Raw genomic sequence first — 13078 nt, 5'->3', positions numbered from 1 at the left:
TTCATTATTCCTCCAGTTCGAATTGAATTATTTTTTACCTTTAGCGAGTAAAGTTATGCCTACAACTATTGTATTTTAAATTATTTCAGTTTGATTATAGATATACTATATGTAGTTGAATTTTATTTTGACCATAGTAATTAAAGTCTTATAAGAAATCAAGACCATTGCTTAATTCATTAATTATTTAACATGTTTTGTACTTCAGGTATGTAACTAAAACAGAAGAACATTGTCACGATGATCATCATCATCACCATCACGATGATGATGTTGCTGCTGATTGTTGTTTACTAGCTTGCTGCTGGGCAACTCTCTGTTGCTGCCTTGGTGCAGCTACGAACTAAATGTTCTTGTTCCATTCAATTATGCAGAAAATGACCAAAGTACACTGCAAAATTTAGTTTTATTTCATCCGATATTAATTGATCCTTATTACCTTACGATAGATATTTTATTGTTTTTGGCTTGGGTATCGTCGGAAAGGCAAGATTATTCATTTTGGGACCTTCCTTCACACCAAAAAGTCAATGGTTGTCAACCCATACTAAACTGTCGTGTGGAAAAATGTCGATTGCCGATACCGCGTTATTAATATATATAATTGGTTAGTAGCCTAAGGGTCAGCAAACAAGAAAAGGTCTTAAAAATATATTGGATATCATAATAATGACCTATTTATACATCACACGAATTTCGTCATATATCATTTTCTCCTGCTTGTTGATCTAAACAACCGTGATGTACTAGTAGAATGTAGTTGTGTGAGGATCTTTCTTCTGCTATACCACAGGCCCTTGAAGTGCTTTCAATATTAATAAGATATGGACAATGTGGAGAAAACAGTGTCAAGGTATAATACGTATATACATATACGTCGACACTATTTTCTCCACATATTTTATTAATATTGACAGAACTTCAAGGGCCTGTGGTTAAACCAAAAACATATTGGATAATTTGCCAGCACAAGATCAAGTGTACGTATACCATTTAATATGTATTTTTTATTATGTATGTATATATATGTTTTTTAATTCAATATTTTATTTAGATTTTTGAGATTGTTGTTTACTCTGTTGATTATTTGTACAATCACTGCACTCAAGAGTTTGCCAAATATAAGAAATGTTTTACTTCAGACATATTTGAGAAAATTGGTCACATCATAGAGCTATACTTCGGACCTATTATGGTTCAATTCATACAGCAGTTCCATTTTGTTCAAATCTGTTCCGGAGAATGGCAACAATAGGGGTGTAATATCAACTCAATGATATTTTATGATTTTAATATGTCCATATGAGAAATCATTTACAAAATGGTTGACTTAAAAAATTTTAGAAAGAAACCATCTAAAACTGAAACTGAATAAAATAAAAGTGTAAATAAAAGATTGGCTTACAGAGAGTAAAATAATTAAAGTACATGCTAAGAACACAAATTTATTCTAAAAGGCACTACAAGACAGTAAGATTCAGGATGCAGAAACTTAAAACATAAATGGACATGAAAATTTTATCATTTGAGAAAAAACAACCTTCATTTTCTCAATTTGTTTATAATTCTAGGATCCAATCCTACAGATCACTTTATCAAAAAAACATTCCACAGCTCATCTGGCTGTAACAATATGCAGAGTTGTCATCTAACTCTTCAGTTTAAAGCAGATCTACCTACAAATCATACAGAGCAGTATCATGTAGAGTGAACAAACCTGCTGTCCAGGCTCAGAGTTTAAAAAATACTCCAATGACTGAAAGACCAAGGTTTACAGAAAAGGTTTACACAATTTCCGGTCTTGTCTTAGATATTTTAACATTCTATAACCCTTATCCTTATTCTCTAAAGATTACAACAAACCCTGCTCAAACCTGTATAAAATACTAGAATTATGAAGATAAAATAAATATAAGTGAATATACAAAATGAAATAACATATTTTATATCACTGTTAAGGAATGTTACAACAAGTCTTAATATTTCATACAGAAAGTTGGATGGGGCATACACTTTTTATTGGCCTCAAAGAACAATGAGAAATAAATATCATTATTGAAGTTATCTATATAAAAGTATACTTAACAAGAATGAAACAAACAAGTGAACAATACACAAACAAAAAGAAAATATATTTCTTTTCTCCATAATTCAACTATCAACTTTAATACTACTTATAAATAAATTTCAAATTATTTCTTACATCCACTTTTTATTAGTTTTTGAGGAAAATGAATGCATGTCAACATCACCTTCAAATTTGGAAACCATCAAAACCTGAAGCAATTAACAAATGTCAGATTTAGAGAAGAATAACATCTGCAAAATTGCCAATCAAAATACTGATTTTTGAAATTATTTACTTTTCACATCACCTGTGTAATATCTTAAATTTTTTCATCGAAGTGCAGATGTGTTTCAGGTGGTCTAACCTTTGACCACTGCTTTTAATTTGTAAATTTGATGGAATTTCAAAACTAACTGGAAATAAACCTTGCACATATGATAATTTCACCCTGTAGTGTAAACTATTTTCTTGCTGACTGTTATAATAAACCTATAGAGATCAATTTTAAGCTAAAATATGAACTAAAAGTGTTTTCATTTGTTGAAAACCTAAAGGACCAGCAAGGTGGTTCAGGTCAACCTTGCAATAAGCAAGTGAAGAACTTGATTTCTGATGACTTATACTAACTGGCAGAATTGAGAAGATTTTATTAATTGTTGGATTAAGTTGTTCTGATGCAACAATTGCCGCTTTATCACTGATCAAGCTTTCTTTAATTCACTGTTATATGTTTCAGAAACATTTAAGGTCAGTCCTGATTGTGACCTCAATGAATAAGGCTTTTATAGTTAAATATATTAAATCTTTCTTTTACCTTATATATATTTCCTTTTATATTTACCTTTATTTATAATTATATCATGTAATTAATTACTGGTAATGAATTTATAATTTAATTTCATAATAATAATATTTATTTCATTCATAATAAAAAATGATAAATAATGAAATGATCTAAAATAATAATAATAATAATCAATTTATATAATACTATATACTTATGTACAATATATATACATAACAATCATAATATTCAAAAACACAACAATAATCATAATAATGGACATTTTATTCTTGTATAGCAATATGTCAAAAACATGTTTTTATATGGGAAATATACTTCAACACATAATCAAATGGCAGCAAGTTTCAGTATTTGTATCAAAACCAACTTTTTGAGGCAGAAAAATACTATAACAAAATATTTTAGTTAGTATTTTTATTACCGTAACTGAAAACAAAATACATGTACTTTACTCCTTTAAATAATTTTTATATTAATTTTTTCAATAATTGTTACTAAATTACGTGGATAACCAAAGTTTTGCCTGATGAAAAACAAAAGGACATCAAAACAGTGTTCAATAAATAAATATTGTTCTAACCAACAAAAAACAGAAACTTTATTAAACAACAACATTTGGCTGTCAACATATTTTACATTACAATTCAAAACTTATATATACACATTGGTTGAAAATATACATTTTGCAATATTTCCTTGCATACTGTGAACGATGGAAATGAAACATGATGTTGTAATGACAAAAGGGACTAATATATATATATGAACATATTTGGTATTGAAAACAGTGAACTTAAATGCCATTATTGGGGCTCCCCATGTTATACCTATTTGGTGATATATCAATTTTTTTTTAAATCTGTAAGATTTGTTTAATTGATAAAAAGAGTTCAGGGAGCACCTGAAGATCTTAGATAAAATGGCAAAGATTATAAAATAAATATGTCCTCTAGATAAGCTTACCACTATAAAACATCAACAATATTATCAATGGCAGTCAAAAAGAGAAGAAATATTATAAATCTCAATTAAAACAACCACTAATTAATAAATGACATTAGAATAAATATCAAGCACATCTCTTCTGATCAATAATGCTTCTGAATACATACATGCAATAAATAATTCCAATTCAGACTAACTCATTTTATACTGTGACAATAAACCTTATCACACTAGTAACTATTATATAACCTACCACTATAGCCTTTATGACACCTATAAATGTGATCATTATGAATTCCAAAGAATCTTCTGGCAAGTTGGCACCCAGTGATAGACTCTCATGACTTTTCTTCAACATTTACACTGTAAACATTTTCTTTACAATTACAAGTCCATCACATTCCACGACTCTTGGCTGAAGCAACATTAGAACCTGACTCTAAATTGGAATGGCATCTTGGTCATCACAAATATCCTTCAGTTTTTTATTATTCACATTACTATATCTTTTATCTGAATGTTTATTAGGACTCATAGATGGCTTGTGCATAAATTGATCATCAATTATATTAGAGTCTGAATCAGGAATTGAATTGTAGGCAAAATGATCAGAGACTGGTGTACCCTGTTCATCCCAGCCACGAGTTGAGACATTAGGATCTTGATAAGAATTATACATGATATAACTTGGTGATCTAACTGAAGCAGCACTGGATGATGTTGCACTACTATTACTGGCATGTGATGCCATATCACTATCATTTCCATTCGGGACTTGTTTATCATCACGATTTGGTGACAAGTCATGTTCACTTAAAGTATCATTCACATTACCTGAATCAACCTCCAATGATTGGAGATCGTCTACTGATGTTCGAATGTCCTCTTCACTTATGTAGAGAACGGGTAATGGACTATGTTCCTCCTCAGAATCAGAACTATCGAAAGGTAGTAAGGGATTAGTTGCTGGATCATCAGTTATGGGACTTGGCACTTCGTCGGGGAATTCATTCATATTATGTACATCAATTACACCTGGATCACCTGGATAAGGCGGACCTGGATCAGATTCAGGAGTTCCTGTTATAGGATAAGGGGAGACAATATTTTCTGTGTGAGGTTCAGCAGGATAATCAATTTCATCTAAAGGGGCATAACCTTCTGAATCCACTGGGGCATCTTGCATAGATTCACTGTGTTCCAGATCATCTAATTCTACCTCATCTATAGAATCTTGTCTGGGTTTGGAGTCCGTTTTCCAAGGCGGATTAGGATCTGAACGTGACCGAGTTGGAGGGTTTCTACTGGGATTCTCCTCTCCTACTGTAGGATCGTCTACAGACACTGCCTTCAAGCGAGATCTTGATCCTCGTGCTGCTCGGTTTCTATTTGAAGGCATGAAATGATTTAAAGGTATTTCAACTTTGGTTTCTACAGTAGGTGTTTCTGTAAGGGTGTTACCAGGTTGTTTTTCTATAGTGGGAAATATCTGTGCCAAAGAACTTCCTGTCTGGGTGTTCTGAAATAACAATTTTAATTTTACAAATCAATTTAAAATCTTAGCATCAGGAAATATGAGTTCTTTAAATAAATCAGATTTTAAATTGCATTTTGTGCTTTCCGTGAGGACATTAAAAGAAATCTTATCTATCAAACTGCTGTGTGTTTTGTAATTCTTTTTGTATGAAAAAGGTTTTATTATAAGTTCAGACTAAAAAACACTTTAAAAGGACAACATAGATGCAAATTGCATAGCAAGATATGCCCATTTCCCTGATACATTTTCAGTATATCAAAGGCAGTCGCCAGTCTGTGTCAAATCATACGGACAGGAGTGACGACAATACGGTATACAACCCCATTATAATGTGGAGATTCCAAAAAGAAAAAACAGGCAGCAATAACCAATCATTTATTAGGTGCACTCAGAATACGAAGAATTTGTAGTAAGAAAGAATGGGAAAATTTCAATTTGCTAAACATCTGATGAATTCTGGATATAAAGACCACATTGTAGAAACTGCCTTTAGCAAAGCAAGAGAAAGGTCACACCTTGAACTGATATTTGTAGTTTGTTTCTTCCCCTGATGAAGTCAAAACTTTTTGATGAAACGTTGGGTATTAAAGGATGGTATTTGATGTCAAGTTTTATTATTTATTACACATTTCAATGTGGGCGTATAATAATGGCTGTAGAAAATAAACTATATTAGTAACCTACCTTATGAACTGATGGTCTAATCTGTGGTGGGGATGTTTTTCTTCTATTTGCTAGTGCAGAACTATCTACATCGTCTAACAATGGTATGGATGAATCTGGAATGTTCTTCTTGGATTTCATGAGCCTTCTTTTTTCCCACTTCTTACGTGCACGCCTGTAAATAAAATACTTTTAATATACCAATTGCCAAGCAATTAAGTCATCTTCATTTGTTCAATAAGGTGCAGAACACAAGAAAATTTATCAGTTGGTAATTGAAAGCTAATTGTTTGAAATACTGTACCTTGACATGAAGTAGGAAACAACACAGATAATGATGAAAACCAATACTGCTATAACAATGCCAATGATGATGAGAGTACGATCATGTAAAAGTTTTGCTTGTCCTAAAATAATAAAATTTACATCAGATATATAATGTTCATTTAGAAAAAATGTAATTCTTACAATCATTCTATGGTTTTGATATTTGCAAGGAAAAGGTTCAATGATTTCTTGTAGAATTCTCTAATGCAAATAGAAAAGAAATAATATCTCTTGTATAAGACACATTTATCAAGTTATACTCTGTTACATGTTTGACAACTTAGAATTTATCATTTTCTTTTTTTACCTTTGGCACAATTGATTCTTACATTATCCTACAAGGACAAAATTTGCAAGCTTTAACAAATGTTAACTAGGTTAGCCACAAATGTGAGAAATCATTAATCTAAATTTACATATTTTTTATCATTTGTAATCCTCTTAAGATTGTAGATGTCTTGACAGTGAACAGTAGGAGTGAAAATATATTAACTATTTTTAAGATATCAATCTAGTGTCAGAGATCTTATTTTCATCATAATTTATTTTTAAAAAAAGGTGTTTATCAAGTTAAATAATCCTATTAATCCTTTTCATTGAGATCTATTTGCAGTTTTAACAGCTGGAGGATAACAAAAATTAAATTCAAATTTTTCAGGTGAAATTCAAAACCTTTTCTAATTTTGCCTGTTGTAAATGTGGTAAATGAATTTGATTTGTCAAGAAGCTCAAGAACAATAAAATTCTGTAGAATGTTGAACAATTCAATTTAATAACTATTGAAGTTTTTATCAAAACCCTAAAAGAAAATCATATATCAAAAGAAAAAATCATCCCAGCTGATAATTTGTACTAGGTAGTAAAAATTTGTTTACATTTAGTCTAAGTTTATAATGACCCAGTTCTATCTAACCCTGCCCTAGTTTTAATATTTTTACCATCTTATTTCATACCATATCACCCTTTTGTTTATACTTTCTTATAAATATAACTTTTAATATAAATACAGACTGGTTCAACAACAGTACTGATGTTTATAACAACAGGAAGGCTACTGATGTTCAAAACAGTAAGAAGGCTACTGATGTTCAAAACAGTAAGAAGGCTACTGATGTTCAAAACAGTAAAAAGGCTACTGATGTTCAAAACAGTAGGAAGGCTACTGATGTTTAAAACAGTAGAAGGCTACTGATGTTCAAAACAATAGGAAGGCCTCTGATGTTCAAAACGGTAGAAAGGCCACTGATGTTCAAAACAGTAGAAAGGCTACTGATGGTCAAAACAGTAGAAAGGCTACTTATGTTCAAAACAGTTGGAAGTTGGAAAGCTACTGATGTTCAAAACAGTTGGAAGGCTACTGATGTTCATAACAATAGGAAGGCTACTGATGTTCATATCAATAGGAAGGCTACTGATGTTCAAAACAGTAGGAAGGCTACTGGTGTTCAAAACAGTACGAAGGCTACTGATGTTCAAAACAGTAGGAAGGCTATTATGTTCATAACAATAGGAAGGCTACTGATGTTCATAACAATAGGAAGGCTACTGATGTTCATAACAATAGAAAGGCTACTGATGTTCAAAACAGTATAAAGGCTACTGATGTTCAAAACAGTATAAAGGCTACTGATGTTCATAACAATAGGAAGGCTACTGATGTTCAAAACAGTAGGAAGGCTACTGGTGTTCAAAACAATAGGAAGGTTACTGATGTTCAAAACAGTAGGAAGGCTACTTGTGTTCAAAACAGTAGAAAGGCTACTGATGCTCAAAACAATAGGAAGGCTACTGATGTTCAAAACAATAGGAAGGCTACTTATGTTCAAAACTAGCAGATAGATTTTTAAAACATTTTAGCTTCAGCTAGCACACTCTCTTTAATCAGTAGTCAGTCACAAGTTTTCTAGACATAGTGATTTAAGCACACTCTTGTTCAGTAATGTAATCTTAATAACACATTCAAAACCCAAAAAGCATGTGCACCACAAAGGTCATATTTAAAAAGAAAAAACCTGTTGTGCCAAGCTGACAATGAGCCTAAAAAAGAATGTGCCAAATGCCTAAAATTGCTTAAGTTCACTTTCAAGCCTTTTACAAAATATTCACATATTAATACATACAAACCAATTTTGGAAAATTGAATAGAAAAAAAACAAATTCAAAAAATGTTTACAAAACAAACATGCTATTACAGAATAACGAATGGAAAATAATGGTTTGTTTTCATGTATATTTGATATTTTACATCAAAGTCATATCCAATCTACCTTGGATGCAAAAAAAGCTAATGAGCAAAGAGAATTCAGCAAAAAAGTTTTATGAAAACTTGGCAATCCATTACCCTCAAAAATGAAGCATGAACAGAATAATACCGCCAGAGTCAAAATATAAAGCTAAATACAGTCCAAAAGCTCTATTTTGCAGCCAGAATTGCAAATATTTGAAGAATGCATGACTAATTAAATAGAAATATTCAACTATAATTTATAAATATTTTGAGAAATCTTCAAGTATTATTGTTAAATATTATAAAGAAATATTCAACTATAATTTATAAATATTTTGAGTAATATTCAAGTATAATTGTTAAATATTATAAAGAAATATTCAACTATAATTTATAAATATTTTGAGTAATATTCAAGTATAATTGTTAAATATTATAAAGAAATATTCAACTATAATTTATAAATATTTTGAGAAATCTTCAAGTATAATTGTTAAATATTATAAAGAAATATTCAACTATAATTTATAAATATTTTGAGTAATATTCAAGTATAATTGTTAAATATTATAAAGAAATATTCAACTATAATTTATAAATATTTTGAGTAATATTCAAGTATAATTGTTAAATATTATAAAGAAATATTCAACTATAATTTATAAATATTTTGAGTAATATTCAAGTATAATTGTTAAATATTATAAAGAAATATTCAACTACAATTGATAAATATTTTGAGAAATATTCAAGCATAATGAATAAGTATAAGATTTTCATAAAGAAAGGAGTTAAGTTAGTCTTGAAGATATTTGCTAATAACCTGAAGTGTTGCATGCATCAAGTCAGGAAACAATGTCTATTTTAATAAGAGTTTTAACGTTTCACAAAATGGAATTTATTATTTCCAAATAAAAGAGTATTCTTGGATTGTTTTTACAGGATTCTCAGAAAATTTCACAACATGCAAAGATATAAACTTGGTCAAACTTATGTTAGTTAACTTACTTTTTCATGCTCTCTTTAATTTGTTAGTAGCAACATCTGATTAAAGATGGTAGGCTTATAAAATTGTGAAATAGGCAATGCTTTATCAAGAATTAGACAGGTTAAAAACACTGATTCAAGAACATGAAGTTCTCAATAAATAAGAATTCAAACTCCAAAAAATTGGCAGAGCGTATTCCACAATTATTGCCTGTTCAGAAATTGAATACATACTGCTTGTTTCACGTGTTAACTGAATATGGTCGTAGGTTTCGCAGCGTGTACCAGCCCATTCAACAGGACACCTAGTATTGAGATCGCAACGCTATCAGATACATTTAAATACATAGTGATACATTTACAACACAATTAACAACATCATAATTCAAATTACTGCCCTTGTCAAGAAAAAAAGAAGAAAAAGACTAAAAGAATATCCTAAAAGTTGCTAATTAAAAACAGAATGATGGCAAAATGTTTCTTAAGACTGATAAATCTTAATTTAATTTTAACAATTATATCAAGATGCATTATCTACCATGTCTCAAAATTTTCTTCTCAGGAAACATATCACAAAGCACCTTATCTTAATATATTATGGTGTCAAAAATTCTTAGGACAAAAAATAGTGTAATGCCAATAAAATTCCTCCTACAGAGATATCAATTAAATAATCAGAAGTCAGTAGATATGGTCTGATTTGTGGGTGGTGTATTGAAATACAACAAGGTTTGTACAAGACAATTGTTGGTATTAACAGGGTGAAGTGACATGTAATATTCAAGGTTGTCTGGTCAATAATCATACTGGTATTACGGGCTAATTCCTGTCAATTTCAGACACGTTAACTATGTCTTACAGGTTTACGTCTGGTAAATGTTTAGAAGATATGGATTCCAACCGGACATTTTCAGCTCATGTTTTCTACTGTCAACTGTTTAGTCTATAGTAACATTTTGTCTCATCCTGTCTGCTTTAAAGAAAAATTACTGATTTCAAAACTTTACAATTTTTTTTTCAAGGATCCCAAATTTGATGTCCTTTTGGTAAGTTTTAACTTTTTCTGTAAAATTCAAGAACCTGTTTGCATACAAAGATACAAGTAATGAAAACTGCCTGAATGCAGCAAGTATTAGAGAAATGGCCAGACATTGATTCCTACATTATAATTTATTAATAGGATTGTCCTTTGATATTTCTTAATGAAGAAAATAATGAGAGACATGGTAAAAAAAAATGCTTCTTTGATATATCCTTCCAGAGAAAAATGCTTGCTTTAATAAAAATCAAAACCATGCACCACTTGTCTGTAGCTAAAGGTAAATTTTGCACTAATGATGCTGGGATTAATTGATTAAATTAACCTTAATACATACAATATTAATGTCCAACATCAACACAGATTATTTTTTATCAATTTTGTCTAAAACTATCTTTGAACAAGGATTATGATCTATCGTAAAACAATTCAGCAGCAAAAACAACCTAATCTCTGCTATTAATAACTAACGTTTTGGACGACACACTTGACAATAAAAAATGTTTTGACAAAGCATGCCATGATATATTAATAAAGAGAAAATTCAGTTTTTTTAATCCAATATAATTCATATAGTGTATAAACAGCAAACAAGGTTTTTTAGAAAAATTTGGATGATTTTCAAAATAGGTGTGTCGCCTCTGGTTTATTTAGTAAACAAGTTAAAAACAATTTTTCTACATCCCATCATTCTGTTAATAACTAAGATAACTAATTTTACGATATTTTAAAATCAGGATTAGTTGCAGTGCTAGGATAAGCTGTTAAACACAAGATTAGTAACTAAATAAATACAATAATAACAACAAAATAGCCGCGCTTTACTTCAGCACTTTGTTAATTCAACTCAAGGATGGAACCATTTCACTATTGGTCACAACACTCTAGGAATTTCACACAATGGGATCAAAAACATCGAAAACTAAGAGAAATCATGCATTAAACATTGTTTTAAAATCTTCATCTTTTGGTCAATACATTTGAATTCATGCATTAATGACGTGCTAATTTTAAAATATGAAATTTCATTGATGTTTTATATTGGTTGTCAGTGGTAAAAATCCTAAACATGCCATGCACAAAACTGAAATGATTGTGAGTTGATTTAAACAAAAATGCTGAAAAAAGGTTGAGATCCATACCAACATCCTCGACTGCATCAGATGCACGTTCCTGACACCTGATCCCTTTATATTCCTTGAGACATCTAAATATTATATAGAAGGTTATTAGACAAAAGAATAAAGAGAAAAAAAAATAATCAACTGTCTGTCACCTTTCAACTAAAACTACTGAAATTAATTTTCATATATCTATGGAGTTAACCTGCTTTAATGGGAGATTGTGTGCCAACTTCAAAATAAGAATTTTTTTTTTACAACCTTCATTTGGTAATATTTTTTGTCTAATTTTCTAACTATTCTTTCTAATTATAACCAAGATATATTAAAACTTTGAAATATTCTCTGTTTATTGGCACTCACTCCCCTTAAAATTCAACTTTAATGATAATCATGTCAAAACTTTAATGTGACAAAATATTCTCATATCTGTACGGGAATTCGGAAAAAGATGAAATTTTAAACTTTTATTTTATCAAGAGAATAGGATTCAGACATGTTTATCTAACAATAGAGCCAAAAATCTACCAGAAGGGCTGATGCTTTCCATCTTTTAATGGACGGATGTTGGTTTAAGTGAAAACTTAAGTAAACTATTGAGATCATTGAGATGTTCTAGCTCAGTTATTGTATCGTCAAGCCTCTGATAAAAAAAAGGACCAAAACCAAGATGATCTCTATGCTATATCTAATACTTACCATAATCTATCTATAGGCTAATAATACAATTAATAATCTTACAGGCTGAACAATAAACAAAACTTGAGATTCTGAACAACAAAAGCAAATAACAGTTCACCTAAAAGCACTAAATTTAATAATGAATATAACACACTGCTTTATTTTGCAAGATATTACAGTGAGATAAGGTGTACTTACTCCTCCTGATTATCTGATACTAATTGTTAAGTTAAACATTTGATTTTCAAGCATTCATCGTATTTCTTTGGTGTTTTATGTAATTAAAGTGTTTGGCATTTAAAGAAAATCATTGTTTTGTTATTAGAACTTATCTATTCTTGTCTATTATTCAACCTGTTTAAAACTAATAAATGTGTGTTAGTTCAAGCACTTGTCAAACTAGATGAGTGTTTAAAATGAAAATGAACACTTTTAAAGGCATAAAAAAAAGTATAAAATTCAAATAATCATGAAAAGTTATTCAAAAGTATCACCCTGTGTCCTTCTACCCAATCGGAGGTAGGGAAATTTACAGGTTCAATGTTAGCAAAATGAATTGGAATGGAGTTTCTACTATTCAGCATCTGATTGGGCTAACAAATCCAGACATGAATTGTGCAGTGAGGAAAATTTTGCCAGGACAGCAGCATTAGCTTACTCTCTTTTGATAAGGGATCT

General features: G+C 30.1%; 1 protein-coding gene across 1 annotated transcript; it reads left to right on the top strand.

Moving 5' to 3' along the window:
* Nucleotides 1-7383: 7383 nt before the first annotated feature.
* On the top strand, nucleotides 7384-8177 carry LOTGIDRAFT_111989 (hypothetical protein; the record flags this gene model as incomplete). Its single annotated transcript, XM_009049826.1, has 2 exons — nucleotides 7384-7512; nucleotides 7830-8177. Coding segments are annotated over 2 exons (477 nt in total), but the record flags the coding sequence as incomplete, so codon positions are not given.
* Between the last annotated feature and the right edge of the window lie 4901 nt (nucleotides 8178-13078).

Source organism: Lottia gigantea (genome assembly GCF_000327385.1).
Source record: "Lottia gigantea unplaced genomic scaffold LOTGIsca_14, whole genome shotgun sequence".
NCBI classification, from domain to species: Eukaryota; Metazoa; Mollusca; class Gastropoda; family Lottiidae; genus Lottia; species Lottia gigantea.
Note: the sequence above shows the minus strand (reverse complement) of the source record. Positions and strands in the feature narration are given on the sequence as shown.